Source organism: Stereum hirsutum (assembly GCF_000264905.1).
Source record: "Stereum hirsutum FP-91666 SS1 unplaced genomic scaffold STEHIscaffold_2, whole genome shotgun sequence".
NCBI classification, from domain to species: domain Eukaryota; kingdom Fungi; phylum Basidiomycota; class Agaricomycetes; order Russulales; family Stereaceae; genus Stereum; species Stereum hirsutum.
Genome location: NW_006763132.1, coordinates 2,449,562 through 2,464,642, shown reverse-complemented (window position 1 = coordinate 2,464,642; position 15,081 = coordinate 2,449,562). Strand labels below are relative to the sequence as shown.

Here is a 15,081-nt window from a genome sequence, read left to right as displayed (position 1 = left end):
AATTTAGAAAATTGGGACGTGGTCGTGGGTCGGGAATTGCCGTGCTCCTCGAACGTCGACGCGCCAGGGCGCGCCACTTTCGAGTTCTTGCCTACCTTCACCCTCCCAAGCTTGCATCTCCGGGAGGTTCATCAACAGTCACGTCCAGGCGCGATACCATCAAAACTGACGATGTGGTGTTTTTCACGAATTACCATCCGCAAAAATCGCGGAATGCCCCGTCCGATGTGTGCCCTGCAAGGTCATTAATGGGCTCGCTTCGAATGGGCGCTGAAGCAGGTCACGGTGTTGGTACTCTCTGCTTAGCTTATTGACTCTACTCACGTCTTTGTCTTTCTCGGTACTCCGCTTCGTCTTGGGACCAACAGTGTTCCTATCTGGGCAGATGTCGTCTTTTGAGTATCTATGGTGCACTATGGGAATCGTATAGCTCATCGCTCGCCATCCCATTCACGTTGCCTTCTGGCGCTCAATAATAACCGTTGTAGTCAGACGGGCTTAGGATTGCGAAAGCCCTTAGAATTTGTTTTACTCCAAACACTGACTCTTTATGTGACCTCGGTCTAATCTCGCTTCGCTTCGAGGCCAATTCTCATGTCTCTGGAACTCGACAGCAAAACTGCTAGCATCTTGACTGGCCCGGAGTTGGAGCGAGGGGAGGTTGAGGTTGACCACCGGAAGCTCCTGCGACGGATTGACTTGCGCATCTTACCATGTCCGCTACTCTTTACCCATGTCTCGCACTGACTGATGTGCGCCGTTAATTTACTCTCTATATAATGCAGGGATCTACATGACCTATCTTGTAGTTAGGCTTGACATCGGTGCGTTTATGCCGAGTTCAACGTAGACGCCGAGTTTACCGGACCCGGCCATGCTGACTTCTATGTCATATAGCAAATATCTCCAACGCAGGGATCATGAACCAGGAGGTAAAGCACAGTCTACGACAAGAGCTCGCACTGTCCGCTCAACAGTAGGCCCTCTTCCACTTCATAGAACTTACTTGCACTGAGTTCTTCGTGCTTCCTATCTATAGATGGACATGGGTGATCGCGTGTTTCTATTACACCTACCTGTTCACAGAACCAGTCAGCACGTTCTTCATCAAGATTACTTCTCCCTCCATCTGGGTCCGTTTTCCCCCGCTTGCTCTTGTCGCGGCGAATTGTGACGCTCAACTCCGTTTCAGATCGCACGCATCATGATCTCTTGGGGAATTATACTTTGTTGTCAGGCCGCTGTCAGGAGCTATGGTGGTCTAGTAACGACTAGGGTGTTACTGGGTATGCATTTTCATCACTCTGATCTTTCTTAGTGCTCAAGTGATTCTCGTAGGCGTAATGGAGGGGGGGTATTTTCCATGTATTGTCTATCACTGGTCTTTCTGGTACAGTCCCAAAGAAAGTGAGCTCTTTCGTCTGCTTATTTAGTAGTCGGCAATGACGCTGACATTTCGACAGTGGTCCCTAGGATCCTAGCTTTGTATGCTGTATGCCTCATCATATTCTCTCTCGTATGTTCTCGAACGCACTTATACTGTTGTATAGGCAGGAGCTGCAGCGAATGCAGTCAGCGGATTTCTGGCGTACGCAATAAGTTTCACCGACCGAGCCGGTTTCGCGGGATGGAGATGGTGATACTCTCTCCTCCATCACTCTCTTTTATTCTGCTGATTAATCCATTCTCTTCTTCTCACTAGGCTTTTTATAATCGAGGGCGCGGTCCCAGTGATAATGGGCATCGCTACATTCTGGGTTTATCCCGATTTCCCAGAGGCAATAGCATTTTTTTTTGCTCAAGACAAGCCTTCATCTAATTTTTTTGCGCATAGACTTCCAAATGGCTCTCCCGACATGAAGTTCAGCACATTACGGACCATCTCCACAAATCAGCACCAAACGTCAAAGGCCCCACATTCTCCCTCAAAGAGTCCCTCGACGTCTTCCGTGACCCTGTATTTTACTTCTTCACCGCTTTCTGGATCCTGCATGGTGTTGGAGTGAATGGGATATCAACGGTACTGCCTGTCGTCATTGATGACCTAGGTTTGCCTTCCTTTCCAGTGCGGCCGCGATGACGGCTTACTCACGATTTTTACTGGCACTGAAGGGTTCACAAGTTCGGCAGGAGCAAATCTGCTCAATATACCTCCAGCCGCAGCCTCTATTGTTATACTTATCATCTGTCATATCCTCCTCCAGAAGTTTCGCGTTAACGCATTCCCTCTCATCATCTTCAGTGAGCACTTTTCTCTTGCCTAACTTCTTCGTCGCTCCCTGGATATACGCTCACGAAAACCTCGTCGGCCGCAGTGGAACTCGTCGTATTAGCTTGCTTCGTCATCCTTATCACCCGAACCGAGCCCGGCGTGCGCTACTTTGCCCTAGTGCTCGTCACAGGCGTCTCGACCGTTGCATACCCTGTTCTGTGGCCCCGCAGAGTTCAATCCGTACGCGGAACTGCAGGGTCGGCACTCGCTATTGGTGCGTTCCAAGTCATCGCCCGATTACTCTTGCTTAGCACGATGGCTAATGAATAAACTTCGCTATCCGGTTGACGATGCAGGCATTCAAAATGCCTCGGCTCAATTTTCTGGGATTTTGGGACCCCAGCTGTTCCGATGTATGTCCTTGAAACCCTTCTACCTTCCCTTCGAAACACTGATCCAGCAATACAGCCGACTACGGTCCCCTGTACGACAAGCCGTTTGAAGCGGCCTGCGGTCTCATCGGCGTTGCGCTTCTTTTGCTCATCCCAGCCTGGTGGCTCATGGACGGGGATATATCCAGGTCGAAGTGGTTGGTGAGACACGTGCAGAGTCAGACGAAGTGGAGAGAAGGAGACGATGTGAGAGATGTGAAAGTAGAAGGCGAAACTAAGGGCGTAGGACTGCATTGAGGGCCATTTGACGTCTGGAATCCGTAATGCAGATGAGTTCGTTTGCTGGGTTGTGTCCGATGGGGTGCTGCATCTTGGAGGCCTTCTATCTCATAGTGCGAAAGGCTCGACGTGAAGACAGACCACGCTGCTCAGGTATATATAAATTGCCTGCTCGGTCCACTCGATGAGGACCGTTCATCGTTCCGCGAGGCTGGAGTGTACTCTGTTGCTGACGGATAGAAAGCGCCCCAGGATGCGAGTCCGGTTTGTGTCATACCGTGACGCCACAGTAGGCAGCAAGAGACCTAGCGGAAATTATTGACGGGAATGATATACAATGACTATCCTTCGATCGACTAACAACAGTCGACTTTAACAGAGCTATACATACAATGCGTGATACAAGACTAGCGATAAATTATGGTACAATATCGCACTAGGTAAAGCGGAGTCTATGCCCTTCTCTTTCCCGAAACAAGATCCTTCTCTACGTCTGCCAAGAAAGAGTCCACATCAGGGGCCGGCCGTTTGTCCCATCTACTCTTGGGTGGTCTAGTTGATGTTCGTTCCACAGCAGCAAAAGGATCGGCCTTCTTGGACGTTGCCTCCAATGCAGCGAAGGGATCTGGAGGGGCGGCCTCCAGTGTGGCGAATGGATCGTTCGTATGGCCCCTGTCAGGTGCTGAACCAGAAGACGAAGACAAGGCCGGCAGTTGTGCAGCTGGACGACTGGACGACGACGGATTGCTCTGTGTAGCAGCACTTTCTGCTACGACTCCGGTGACCTTTCTCCTCTTCATCTGTATCATGTTCCTCCTTTCCTCGAGCTCTTTCTTTCTCTTCGCCATAGCCGCGGTCTGCACTTTCCCTCCTGATCCTTCTGCTTTCAGGCCCTGAGCTTCGCCAGGCTTCAAATCCATGGCCCCCGTGTCCTTTCTCACCTCCATCGTTTCCTTCCTCGTGTTCAACAATTCTTCCATCTGTTTCCGCCTCTCCTCTTCATCTTGTGAGAACGCATAGAAACCAGCGCCCTTCGCACGGTTCTCGTTGCTCGCGTCGTAGTGCTTGTCCAAAGGGCCTTCCTTTTGCTCTTCGAGGAACTTCTTGATCTGTTCTTGGCGAGCAATATCGGGCTCATATGTGGCGAAGTTGTGCATAGCATCCTCATGGCCTGATCGAGGAGCACAAATCGTCAGAATGATAAAAGGGAAAGCAGATACTTTGCAGTGAAGACGTACGAAGTTCAATTCCTCTGTTATACGAGTGAGACGATGAGCAGCGGGTCACGACTGGGAGATAAGATTATTGCGTACTGATCGTCGTCGTCGTCGTTTTCGCCACCATCTCCCCGCATATGCTCAGGCCAGAGATTGGGTGGCACTTCTGACTTCTTCCCTCGCCTATCTCGTCCATACTCATCTTTGTATTCGATGATGAGGTCATCCTGGGCAGCGGAGTGAAGAGGAATTCGTCAAGATGAAGTATAGTTAGGATGGTTGTACGGCTCACGTACTTCAAGATCATGTGTTGCAGGCACCGGTACAGTTAGAGACTCGTCCAAATCATCACTGTCAGACTCATAATGGTCGCCGGTCTGTACGAATCCGCGCATAGACATCATCTGGAATTAGAATGTGAACCACATACATAAAGCGAAATAAGACGAACGTCGAATAGCAGTTCATCCAGCTGTGCATCTGACAAGCCTCCCGTTCGACCTTTCCGCAGTTGCTCATACGTCCTTGATTTCTCCTCCAACTTTCGGCGAGCATGTTCATACTCTCTGCGGTCCTTGACTTCTGCCTCGATGTCCCGAACTTTCCGAGCATCTACACCCTTGTTCGAGCGCAGCATGGCGTCGACTTTCTGCCACACATCAGGAGGGAGACATGCATAGAAAGCAATAGAATAGTGAGACCAAAAACTACGAGTGTACTATGCAGAATAAGCTCACCTTCATGGCCTTCTGCTTCGTGGGCCGAACCCCTGCCGCCTTATTCTTCGATATGTGGGCCTTGCTCTCAGCTAGCTCAGCCGCAAGGTCAGCAAAGGTAGCGTGAATACTACTGGAGGCTTTGCTCTTTGGTGGCATGGTGTGGTCTGCGAGAGAGAAGCAGGTAGAGTTGAGATGAAAGTGTGTGACTGAGTCGACGCCAAACTGTGGATTTCGCGGGCTTGGTGCCACACACGTCGCGTGGCAAGTCGCGAAATATGACGCCAAATTACGGGACCTTCAGAAGGCTTTGGACAACAGAGCCAAATAAGATCTATTCACCGAACTCGCCAAAGAAGGCAAGAGCAAGCCATCATTGTGATCTATTCAACTTGACTCATTCCCAGTGGCACTATTCCGGTCAAGCCTTGTAGTCGCGACATTCTATTCCAGATTCCTCAGGAATGGCACAAACAAATGGCGTTATCAAGCATGAGACCGATCCCACAACGGTTCCAGGGGAGGAGCGGAGGTATGTCGTACGAGCACTCCCTCAATGGGCTGATATAGATTCTGTTTTTCAGAACAGCCAGACTTGCGCCAGTCACAGTCATTCCCAATCCGGATACCGATGAAGAGGACGAAGAGAACGAGGAAGAAGTCGTAGGAGAAGATGGTGATCCTCTAGGCGATCTCCCTGACGAGACCGAGGTACGTTCTTACAATATATCAGGATATTGCTCATGCTGATACGGTTCGGGCTACAACTATTCTTATTGCACAAGGATATTGACCTCGTGCACTGTCGTATCTCTTCCCTCGAGAATCTTCGGTTGCATCGTTTTGCATCACACCTCAAGCGGCTATGTCTCCGGCAGAACTTCATCACATTTCTCGACCCCGCAGTCTTTGGGATTCTCACAAAGCTGGAGGAGCTAGACCTGTATGACAACAAGATTAAAACAGTCGGGGATGCCCTCAATGCACTGTCGACCCTGTCGTGAGTCCATGTCCCATGGATCTGGAAGTCGCTCACCGCTAATCCGTGTAATGCCTGACGGTCCGAAGTGTCCTCGATCTTTCGTTCAATCTTCTCAAGGCCGTGCCCGATGGGCTGGAACACCTGAAGTCTCTGAGAACAGTATATTTTGTTCAGAACCGAATAACAAGAATTAGTGGCCTCGAGGGGGTAGGCAGCACTCTACGGAGCTTGGAACTTGGTGGGAACAAAATTCGGGTATGGTATGAACGTATCTATCTGTATAACCTCACTAAGTCTTGTAACTGCTTGTGCTCCATCAGCGCATCGAGAACCTAGACACACTGGTTAATCTCGAAGAATTATGGCTCGGCAAGAACAAGATCACCAACCTTGAGGTTCGTCTCATGACTACTTTTCTGCACAATCGTGCTCATTGACGTACAGAATTTATCGGCCTTGAAACGGCTCAAAATCCTTGCCTTGCAATCGAACCGCATCACAAAAATCGAAGGACTCGACGGGCTGGAGAATCTAGAGGAGTTGTATCTCAGCCATAACGGTGTAAAGCGTTTGGAAGGATTAGAGCACAACGTTCGTCACATCTCTTCCTTGATCGATCACATTAAAGGGCTCTCTAACCGTACTTTGGACTGTGTAGACGAAGCTCACCACTCTCGACATCGGCAACAATTTCATCTCCGAGCTCGAGAACATCTCGCACCTGAAAGCCTTGACGGAGTTGTGGGTGAGATTCGTATTCTCACGTCTTTATCGCCTTGAACGCTATCACTAAGTTTATACCCGGATGATACCCTCAGATGAATAATAACAAAATCCCAAATCTACAAGGCCTCGAGAGCCAGCTTAGTTCCCTTCCTGACCTGGAAACTATCTATCTGGAAGGAAACCCTTGCCAACATGCCGAAGGAGCAAATTACCGGCGAAAGATCATACTGGCGCTTCCCAACATAACTCAGATCGATGCAACGTGGGCCTTCTTCTCTGTCTCTTCCAAACACTCTTCCGCTGGGCATACCGCCACCCCTCTCCTTCGTTCTGGTCCTGACCTCGTTTTTCCGATGCAAACAGATTCACCAAAACGGCCTAGACTGAGTCACTGGCCGTAAGGTGCATCATCAACCTGCATTTGTCTCTCCTCTACAGACTTCTACGCGCACTAGAGCGTTGCACTCGTTGTACGACCATTTGGACTGTGTATTACTACCACTGTGAAGGACCTGCCGACTTCCGACGCCTCTTTTTTACGGATGCTATCCTTACGATCTCGACCCTATTCCTCATCAGGTGTTCACCCTGCTCAATCAGCGTCCACGGGCAGCACCATCATTCACCTTACATATCCAGGGCGGCCAGCTACCCTGTATCTTATCGCCTGCTGCTGTGAAATAACTCCCTATATAAGTCACGAAGTCCTCTGTCATGTCCGTGTCCCCCTTTGGCGTGTGGTTAGAAGCTATTGAACATACCCGTTGGAACTATCGGTTTGACGCAATACCCAACAAGACACAATACCGAGTAGCCTTTGTTTCCGTATCTGACGTCCGGCACACATATCCTCGAGAAACGCACCCGCTTTCATTCGCTGTCTGTTTTTCTGATATCTCCCATACAGCGCCGACAATCGCGCCACTCGTATCCGCTTCTCCCACTTCTTCCACCACAAATAGTAAGCTCTTGCATACGCCGCCTCTTATCGCCACTAAGAACGTTCTTACTCCTTTGTCAGCACCCGATCATCCGCCCCCGTGGCGCCATCGAATCAGTGAACCGCGCCCGTCTTGACTCCTTGGTGCAGAAATAGAACCGCTCGAACGGAAGAACGTCCAAGTTGATCTTCCTAGCGTAGGTAAGCACGTCACCTTGAGCTGTGTACGTCCCCTTCCTATCACTTGCCCATCGTCGTCAATGTCACGACGCTAAGCGGGCGTCCAGCGGTGCTTTGTGTGACGACGTCCGGTTCTGTTCCAGTGCAGGCATCAAAGTTACTTACCTCCCAGAATGGCTTGGTCGGGCTTGTATGATACTCATCATGCACGATGTCCAAGTGGAGATAAGTAGTGGCGTCGTTCCCTGCTGGCAGTTGAACTGGACCGACATTCCGAGCGCGCGCCGTCATGGGCCCGAGTCGTCAGAGCGGGAGCGCCCTCCTATGCACTCTAACGGCCTGCCTATGGCTAAGGTCTGCTGTACTACGATGTCGTCGCAGTCCGGTCACTGCTAACTCGTAGGGCATTCGGAACAGAGGCTCCATGATCCTGTGTTTTTCATTGCTATCATTGATTTCTGGTGAACACTACCGACGGAGGGCAGGGAGATGCTAAGTATATGTTTGTCGCGGGGCTGTCCATTCCAGTCGACGAGCACCGACGCACGCTGAAGTCACGCATCGTACCAGCATATGTATCCCGACCGTAATGCCATGAAACCAGCGGTCTCCAGAAAAATACCGAAATGACTTTCACACATACATCTCATTATCGCCCGGCCGGTGTGTGTGTGAAGCCCGACCTCAAATGGAGATTTCATGGTTCATCATGGGCAGGCAGGCACCAGACTCGTCCTCCTTCCTTCGAATTCATTCAGGTTCAAGGGATCTCGATAATCAGCAAACCCTGATCCAACCACAACGAGTCAAACGACGAGCTTCTTTGGACCCTTGGGCCTCTCACGATTCGAAGCTCGATAATTCAAAACGATCGATAAGTAATGGGCACGCGAGGCGCGAGTCTGGCGCTTCGCCGGTCGGTTCGTGCGAGTCCAAATGGAGGGACGGACTCCTCGAGTCTTCGACGGCGAAGTGGCAGCGAACGTGGGGCGTGGTTCGACGGATGGCGTGAGAGAGTTTGGTTTTGGTCCAAGGAATGTTCGGGCATGTCCTCACGCATGACGAAGAAAGACATCAAAAAATACGTCAAAAAGAGAACTTATAGTATATCATATCCGAATCGCAGCCTTCTCAAGCTCAAAAAAATCGTATGGAATGGAAAAGGCTCACAAGGAGGAAAAGGTAAATACAATTTTTGACAGTGCATATGCGTATGTATAGCCCTGAACGTTAACACTCGTGGGCTGGGCCGAAGTTCGAACTTGTCCGAGGTAGAAGGAGTATGATTCAGAATCATTGTCAGTCGTGCAGGGGATGAGGAATGTGGGGATGAGACGGGATGGGATGGGAGAGTGGGAGATTGGATGGGTTATGCACGAAACGAAACGAAGTGGGGTGCAATGGAACAATCATGAAAGAGAAAAACAAAAAGTGAAGAAGACAAAGACCCAGAACAGAATCCATCCCACGAAACAGTGCGGTCGTGAAAGAGAAGGAAAGGACATGAATGAACACGAACACGAACACGAAATGCGAACAAACAGAAGAATATACAAAGAGAAACTGCAGCCTCATGAACCGAGAAGGGAGCCTGGATGTGATGTTCGAGAATACGATTACTGGCAAACGTGCGGCGTGTATGTATGGAGTGCGTAGGATAAGTAAATTGGTTCAGAACGGATCGGAACGGGTGGGAAGGATGCATGGCATGAACGACTGACGGACGAGCGAACGCGCACAAAGACCCCAAAGAATTCAAAGGGAACATAAGGCAAAGAAAGAAAAACGAAGACAGGCGATTGAAAAAGTGGGTTTAACATACTTTAGTTTATGATCGTGCCGATGCGTACGTGCAACTGACTGACTGACTGACTGGACTATAGGGTAATACACACTCCTCACAGGCAGGGGCAGGGCATCATGATGGACTCGGACTTGGGTGGCATGGACGTGGGTGGATACGGATACGGAAAATGAACAAGCATGGCGATGACGATTGGGACACGAATAACGACATGAGTGGACTGGTGCTGATGCGGGAACGGGATGAACGATGCAAGGCAGAACGCGTAAAGAAGGGATTGAAAGGCGAAGGGCGAAGAACGTAAGTTATACGAGCCATATAAAATGTTGAGAAGAGTAGACCCGCGATCATGGTATGAAATGGAATAGGTTGTGGTTGGACTGAATCTGAACCTGAGTGGAGAAATATGCCGTATAGTCCGTTTGGGCGTGTGCGAATGCGATACTGAAAACGAAGACGAAAAAAGGGCGGAGAAAAGGAGAATGAATAAATAATCTTCACAAAGGCCCGACGACGACGACGACGACGAAAACTCCTGCAGCCCGGCTGAAACGCGAAGTCCCCTTCACATAACCACGTACACAAACCCCCTTCCGACTCCGTTCGCGGCGCAGTCATCACCTGCACTCCAAGACTAGTTAGAATGATTCCAACTGATCACTGCGTCACGAACGTCGCCTTTCCGTGCCTCCCATCCGCACTCAACGGAGTCGGCGGCAATGCAACGTCCGAGCCCAACCCTCCTGCGCCTGCTCCTCCAGCTCCAGCCGAGGGCTTCTCCCTCTGCTCCCTCTGCACTCTCTGTCGCTCCCTCTCCCTTTCGTAAGACGATACTCCACTGACACCTGAACCTCCAGGCCCAGCGAGCAACGAGTCCGACGACCGATGGTGGCTATGACCGAGACTGTAGAGGTTCGGCAACGAAGACTCCGTCCTGGGCATCTGCGAGTGAGACGATTGCAACGTGTTCGCCAGTGGCGACGGGTAGTAAAATGAACTCGACCCGTGTCGAACATTAGCCTGAGCCTGTGACTGACTCTGAGACGACTGTTGAGACGACACGGAGGAAGCTCCAGGGCCGAGGTAAGTTTGCGTCTGCGTAGAGAATCCACTAGCGTTCGCGGGCGGCGAAGGCGACGGCGTCAGGCCCCCTCCTCCACTGAAACTGTTCGGCCTATTACGATTCTGGGTCGGGTGTGCGCTGGTACTAGCGGCGGCGCTAATCCCGGCATTGTTCGCACTCGTGCTCGGCTGCGAATGTGAGTAGGCCTCGCTACCCGAAGCGGATCCCGCGGGCGACGTCGAAACGAAGGACGTGTCGTCGTACGTGCTACGCCTGAGACCCGAGTAGGGCACGGAGACCGGGGGCGTAGCAGCCGTTGCCATCTGCTGAGACATCGAAAGCGAGGCGGCGGAGGGGAGGGAGCCGGAGACGGGCTCGAGTTTCGGCGAGTGTAGGTGCTCGTCCTTGACGGAGATAGCGGAGACTTTGTCCTTCCTTTTCCGCTGTGTGATGCCATCTTTCTTTGCCTTCGAACGAGCATATCGGAGCCCACAACTATATTGCCGAAAATAATGATTTTGGAAAAACAGGGAGGTGAGTGACCGTGGGTAAAAATAGAGCACGTCAGAAAACGAGAAATGTACGTACGCATTGCACAGGTCTTTCTTCCCGCTCGGGCCTTTACGCCATTCGGGCGACTGGGTAACCCTACAACTGGAGCAGCGAGTGATGCCAACAGGGGGATGACCGGCACTTCGGCCGCCTCCTCCGTACTGATCCCTTGAGTTGCTCGGGCTAACCCGACGTTGGCCTGGGCGCGGCGGTGGGACTCCATTGTCGGACATCATCAGGTTTTGCGGACTAGGCTGTCGAGCCTCGCCACCGGAGTGGAAGTTGTACGCTGGTGAAATCGACCGGGGGAACGACTGCCCCAAGGGATCCGTCGACTCCGGGAACGGTGAGGTCGCCCAATGTGCCGGCGCCTGCTGTTGCTGTTGCTGTGGCGGCGGAGGATACGACGACGGACGCATTTGCTGTTGTGTCCCAAACGACGCAGACGACGGTGTGTTCGGCCAACTGGAGTACGGGTCTTGAGGCTGAGGAGGCCACTGATGCTGGGAGGAATACTGCTGGGACTGGGCCTGAGAGAAGAGGTTACTATACGCTGTGGCGCTGGGGTTGGGAAGAGACGAGAGGCTGTAAGAGTTTGCTGCAGTCGACGGGGGTTCGTGGAAGTATTGTTGCGGGTTTTGAGGAGCCATAGTGTAGCTACTAGCGTCGTAGTGGGTTTGTTGCATAGTCGGAGCGAGGGCCGATGAAGGACGGTTTTCCTCCTGCTGCTGGGAGTTGACTTTGTGGCAGGCGAAGATGATGGAACCTAAAATGGAAAGCGAAGTGAGGCGAGGTCAGGGTGGGGCCACGGTGGGGCAAGGGCAGGAGGACGCTAGGGAAAGGGGAGCTGACCGTGTGGGATGAATATACTTTCGACCTCTCTTACGCCATCCGAGGATGTCATGGACTGCGAGGCTTTGTACCGCCTCGTACAGCTCGTTTTCGCGTCGCTTCCATTCCGGGCGCCAGGTCCAATTTGGATCTCATCCGACAGTCTAGCAAAGTCCCGAGCCGTTGGGCCATGAGTCTGAGGTAAGTCGGGTGGCCAGCTCTGGAGAAGGGGCCTTTCCGGCTGATGGAGCAGAATTTGGAAGACGCGGGAGACGGTGCCGGTTTGGGGAACATTGGTAAGGAGGCTTTGGTAGAGGAGGTTGCACTGCTCTTGGCTCATTTCAGGCGTGCCGCACCAATTAGACCACGGGGATTTTGAGAGCTCGTCATTGTCGTAGGGTGTGAGGTCGACGCATGCGTGGATGAAGCAGAGAACGAGGTCCTCGGCGGCCCAGTTGATAACGAGGTCGACGGCGAGATAGTCAGAGTCAATGGTGACCTTGTCAACGCCTGGGAAGCTGGTCAAGGGGCCCTGGTGGCCGAGCAGGCGACGCACGCGGGTAAGGCGTGAATAACGCATACTGTTCGCGCGAGGCAGCCGGCGAGTATCGATGTGAATGTGAATAGGTGAGACGGAAGATGTGAGTGATACACGTTGAAAAGGAGCAAGAGAGAGAGAAGGAAAAAAAGGAAGCATACCGGGTGACGCTGCCATGCATGGTCCTGCTGTCGAGCACATTGCGGAGGTCCTGTTTTGCAGACGCCTGTTCCTCTGGGTGGACGAAGTCGAGGAGGGACTTGCCGATGAGGAGACCCGCCTGCTCGTCGAGGTGATCGGCGAGGACGGGGTCGAGGTAGAGGAAGCGGAGGTCGGCGGAGAGGAGGGTCCAGTCTGCACGGTGAACAATGAGTGTCGTGGGACAAAGGGAGGGCGGGAGAAGTAAAGGAGTGGCGGACGATCGATGAGCGATCGTATGGGGCAAGGGGGAGGGAACGGAGGGCGTACGTACAGCAGCGCGTCTGGCCGAGCTTAGGAGGCTTGGTGGAGTGATCGGGAGTACGGACGGAAGCGGTATGGGAGTTTGGGAGGTGCTGGTTGTGGTCGAAGTGGTGCATGTTGAGCTGCATGCGCTGTGCGTGGGACGGGAGCGGGTCGAAGTGGGCGAGCTCCTGCGGGTCCAACTGGCGTTGGGACGACTCGAGGAAACTCATGGGGCGTATGCGACGGGCTCTGAAGCTCTCACGACGGTCTCTGCACTAGGCGAATACAGTAAAATAATTGTGGACGACGACGACGACGACGGGCAAGGCGGCGGGCGACGGACAGGGCGAGGGGACGAGATGGAGATGGAGGACGGGAGAGGGAGGCGTGCTGACTCTGGCTTGTCGTCGTCGGTGGCCCAAATGCGAGAATGCCACGCGCCGGCACGCCGGCGCACCCGCCAATCATATTCCGCGCCCTGCACCCCTGTCACGCTCGCCTCTGTCACGCTCCAGCTGCCCCAGCCCACTGCCGTCGCCTGCTCCAGAAAATGCGAGGCCTGCGCTCGCGGGCAGCGTCGACGGCAGGGCGAGCGAGACTGGCGCCAGGACTTGCAGCGCGAGTTCGTCAGCTGGGCGGTTCGTGATCGGTGCCAGATCTGGACACGCCAGATCCGCTTCCGTCTTCCCTCCATCCCCACATCTCTGCAACGCCCAACGCTTCCCGCGTCCGGATCACCCAGGAAGACGCCCTCCTCCAAGTCCTCACACGACTCCCAGATACTCTCATCCCAGTCTCCAGTCGGCCACCACGGGGCGTCCGTGCGCGGCTAGCATCCCACCGCCACACAATGGCCACATCACTCCGACATTCTGCATCCGTCGCACCATCACTCCGCTCCTTTCGCCCCTGTCTTAACCCCAATCAGTCACCGCTCCCATATCCGTCCATCTCTCACATCAAAACAGATCCTGCCAAACACCACCGAAAGAAGCCCATCATTTCGCTGCCTATCACTGTCACGTCTCATAAATAGCTCTCGGCGTCCACAAGGTACCACACCCTGCGAAAAACTTTAGCAAAACTGTTCGCGAGCTGTGGCGCACAGATGGTGTGCCTCGCTGGGGCCCGCCAATTGCAAATGCCCGCTTCTAAGCCCCAGTGAGATTCCCATCTACGGTAATCTACCAGAAGGCCTCTCTAGATTCTCGTAGTGTAATTTTCCAATCTGAACTACGATGATCTACGATTACCTTCGGGAAATGTCTCTGTATCTGTCGGACTGTTTCAACGTACGAACCAGCTAGGGTAATCTACGCATATCTACACATGGTTCAATCACGCTCTTTTGTGATGAATCAAGCTAGCGTCATATACAAAACTCTAGATGTATCTACGACAGACTTCAACAATCTACAGAGATCTGGGTTTATTGCTTGGCCATCTACACCAATCTACATTTGCTTTGGCATCAGATGAGCCATATACAGGGATCTACGATTGTCTAGGTAATTCTAGAGAAACTTCAGAGTGGTTGTATATTTCTATCATTATCTACACAGATCTACACATATTAGTGAACAGTGCAGGTAGCCCGTGGGTGCCCGAAGGTCGACCCAGACCCATACGCATTACCCGTGCCCTTGCCTATGAGTACTATGTCAGTAACAATTTAACGTTATGTGCGTCATTTGACAGTTCCGAGGTAAACTTACCGATTCTCGTTGTCATTCTTGATTGCACCGAGGCCTATAGTTCCCAAAGAAAGCTTGGAGGTCGGGAAGGGAATACACACAATTCTGTAGAGAAAAGAGCGTTGAAGAAAGGTCCACAAATAAATGAAATCGAACAAAATAGTAGCCGAAAGGTGCTGGTGGAAGGAACTCACCTAACGGTCCACATCATTTATCACCGGTAATGGGGCTGATCTCTCCCAAACAAAGTGCCAAGATGGCAGAGGATATAGGCAAGTTGTTTGAGCTCGAAATGTCACTAAACGAAGATAAATTGAGCGATAACGAATAATGTTGCGAGAAAGAGGGTTTGCTGGATAACTTACCTACCAATCATCACCGTTCTCAGCAATGACGGGGCCGATATCCTCCAAACAAGGATCGAAGATGGCAGAGGATCTATATTCAACTCTTTTGAGCTCGCAAGGACGAGAAACAAATCAATATTGGGTGAGGACGAACAGTATTTTGA

General features: G+C 52.1%; 4 protein-coding genes across 4 annotated transcripts; 2 read left to right on the top strand and 2 right to left on the bottom strand.

The window, feature by feature from the left end:
* Positions 1-109: 109 nt before the first annotated feature.
* Positions 110-2,960, top strand: STEHIDRAFT_165663 (MFS general substrate transporter). Its single transcript, XM_007300014.1, has 14 exons — positions 110-715; positions 786-824; positions 898-976; positions 1,040-1,133; positions 1,193-1,286; positions 1,339-1,407; positions 1,464-1,492; positions 1,551-1,636; positions 1,703-1,778; positions 1,835-2,048; positions 2,113-2,241; positions 2,316-2,486; positions 2,569-2,625; positions 2,681-2,960. Exons 1-14 carry the CDS (start codon positions 595-597, stop codon positions 2,899-2,901), a joined length of 1,479 nt encoding a protein of 492 aa, XP_007300076.1. The 5' UTR covers positions 110-594; the 3' UTR covers positions 2,902-2,960.
* A 317-nt stretch (positions 2,961-3,277) lies between these two features.
* On the bottom strand, positions 3,278-4,981 carry STEHIDRAFT_165662 (uncharacterized protein). The gene is made up of 6 exons (XM_007300013.1): positions 4,838-4,981; positions 4,552-4,749; positions 4,397-4,477; positions 4,197-4,327; positions 4,122-4,135; positions 3,278-4,054 (listed from the first exon to the last, which is right to left on the bottom strand). The coding sequence occupies exons 1-6, from the start codon at positions 4,973-4,975 to the stop codon at positions 3,336-3,338; spliced, it is 1,281 nt and encodes a 426-aa protein (XP_007300075.1). The 5' UTR covers positions 4,976-4,981; the 3' UTR covers positions 3,278-3,335.
* Positions 4,982-5,219: 238 nt separating this feature from the next.
* STEHIDRAFT_73173 (L domain-like protein) lies at positions 5,220-7,234 on the top strand. The gene is made up of 9 exons (XM_007299402.1): positions 5,220-5,348; positions 5,401-5,527; positions 5,602-5,816; positions 5,885-6,053; positions 6,119-6,193; positions 6,243-6,389; positions 6,457-6,543; positions 6,617-6,786; positions 6,888-7,234. Exons 1-9 carry the CDS (start codon positions 5,281-5,283, stop codon positions 6,904-6,906), a joined length of 1,077 nt encoding a protein of 358 aa, XP_007299464.1. The 5' UTR covers positions 5,220-5,280; the 3' UTR covers positions 6,907-7,234.
* Positions 7,235-8,950: 1,716 nt separating this feature from the next.
* On the bottom strand, positions 8,951-13,106 carry STEHIDRAFT_165660 (uncharacterized protein; the record flags this gene model as incomplete). Its single annotated transcript, XM_007300012.1, has 5 exons — positions 8,951-11,006; positions 11,100-11,829; positions 11,916-12,475; positions 12,594-12,786; positions 12,905-13,106. The coding sequence occupies 5 exons, from the start codon at positions 13,104-13,106 to the stop codon at positions 10,106-10,108; spliced, it is 2,586 nt and encodes an 861-aa protein (XP_007300074.1). The 3' UTR covers positions 8,951-10,105.
* Between the last annotated feature and the right edge of the window lie 1,975 nt (positions 13,107-15,081).

What these genes read in the sequence shown, in the direction of transcription:
- STEHIDRAFT_165662 (XM_007300013.1), bottom strand. Translation starts at nt 4,975, where the DNA reads ATGCCACCAAAGAGCAAAGCCTCCAGTAGTATTCACGCTACCTTTGCT. An exon ending in CGAAGCAGAAGGCCATGAAG is followed by an intron (nt 4,750 to 4,837) that starts GTGAGCTTATTC and finishes GATGTGTGGCAG; the next exon opens with AAAGTCGACGCCATGCTGCG. An exon ending in TGGATGAACTGCTATTCGAC is followed by an intron (nt 4,478 to 4,551) that starts GTTCGTCTTATT and finishes GGATTCGTACAG; the next exon opens with ACCGGCGACCATTATGAGTC.
- STEHIDRAFT_73173 (XM_007299402.1), top strand. Translation starts at nt 5,281, where the DNA reads ATGGCACAAACAAATGGCGTTATCAAGCATGAGACCGATCCCACAACG. An exon ending in GTTCCAGGGGAGGAGCGGAG is followed by an intron (nt 5,349 to 5,400) that starts GTATGTCGTACG and finishes TCTGTTTTTCAG; the next exon opens with AACAGCCAGACTTGCGCCAG. An exon ending in AAGCCTTGACGGAGTTGTGG is followed by an intron (nt 6,544 to 6,616) that starts GTGAGATTCGTA and finishes TGATACCCTCAG; the next exon opens with ATGAATAATAACAAAATCCC.
- STEHIDRAFT_165663 (XM_007300014.1), top strand. Translation starts at nt 595, where the DNA reads ATGTCTCTGGAACTCGACAGCAAAACTGCTAGCATCTTGACTGGCCCG. An exon ending in AGGGTCGGCACTCGCTATTG is followed by an intron (nt 2,487 to 2,568) that starts GTGCGTTCCAAG and finishes TTGACGATGCAG; the next exon opens with GCATTCAAAATGCCTCGGCT. An exon ending in GGGACCCCAGCTGTTCCGAT is followed by an intron (nt 2,626 to 2,680) that starts GTATGTCCTTGA and finishes CCAGCAATACAG; the next exon opens with CCGACTACGGTCCCCTGTAC.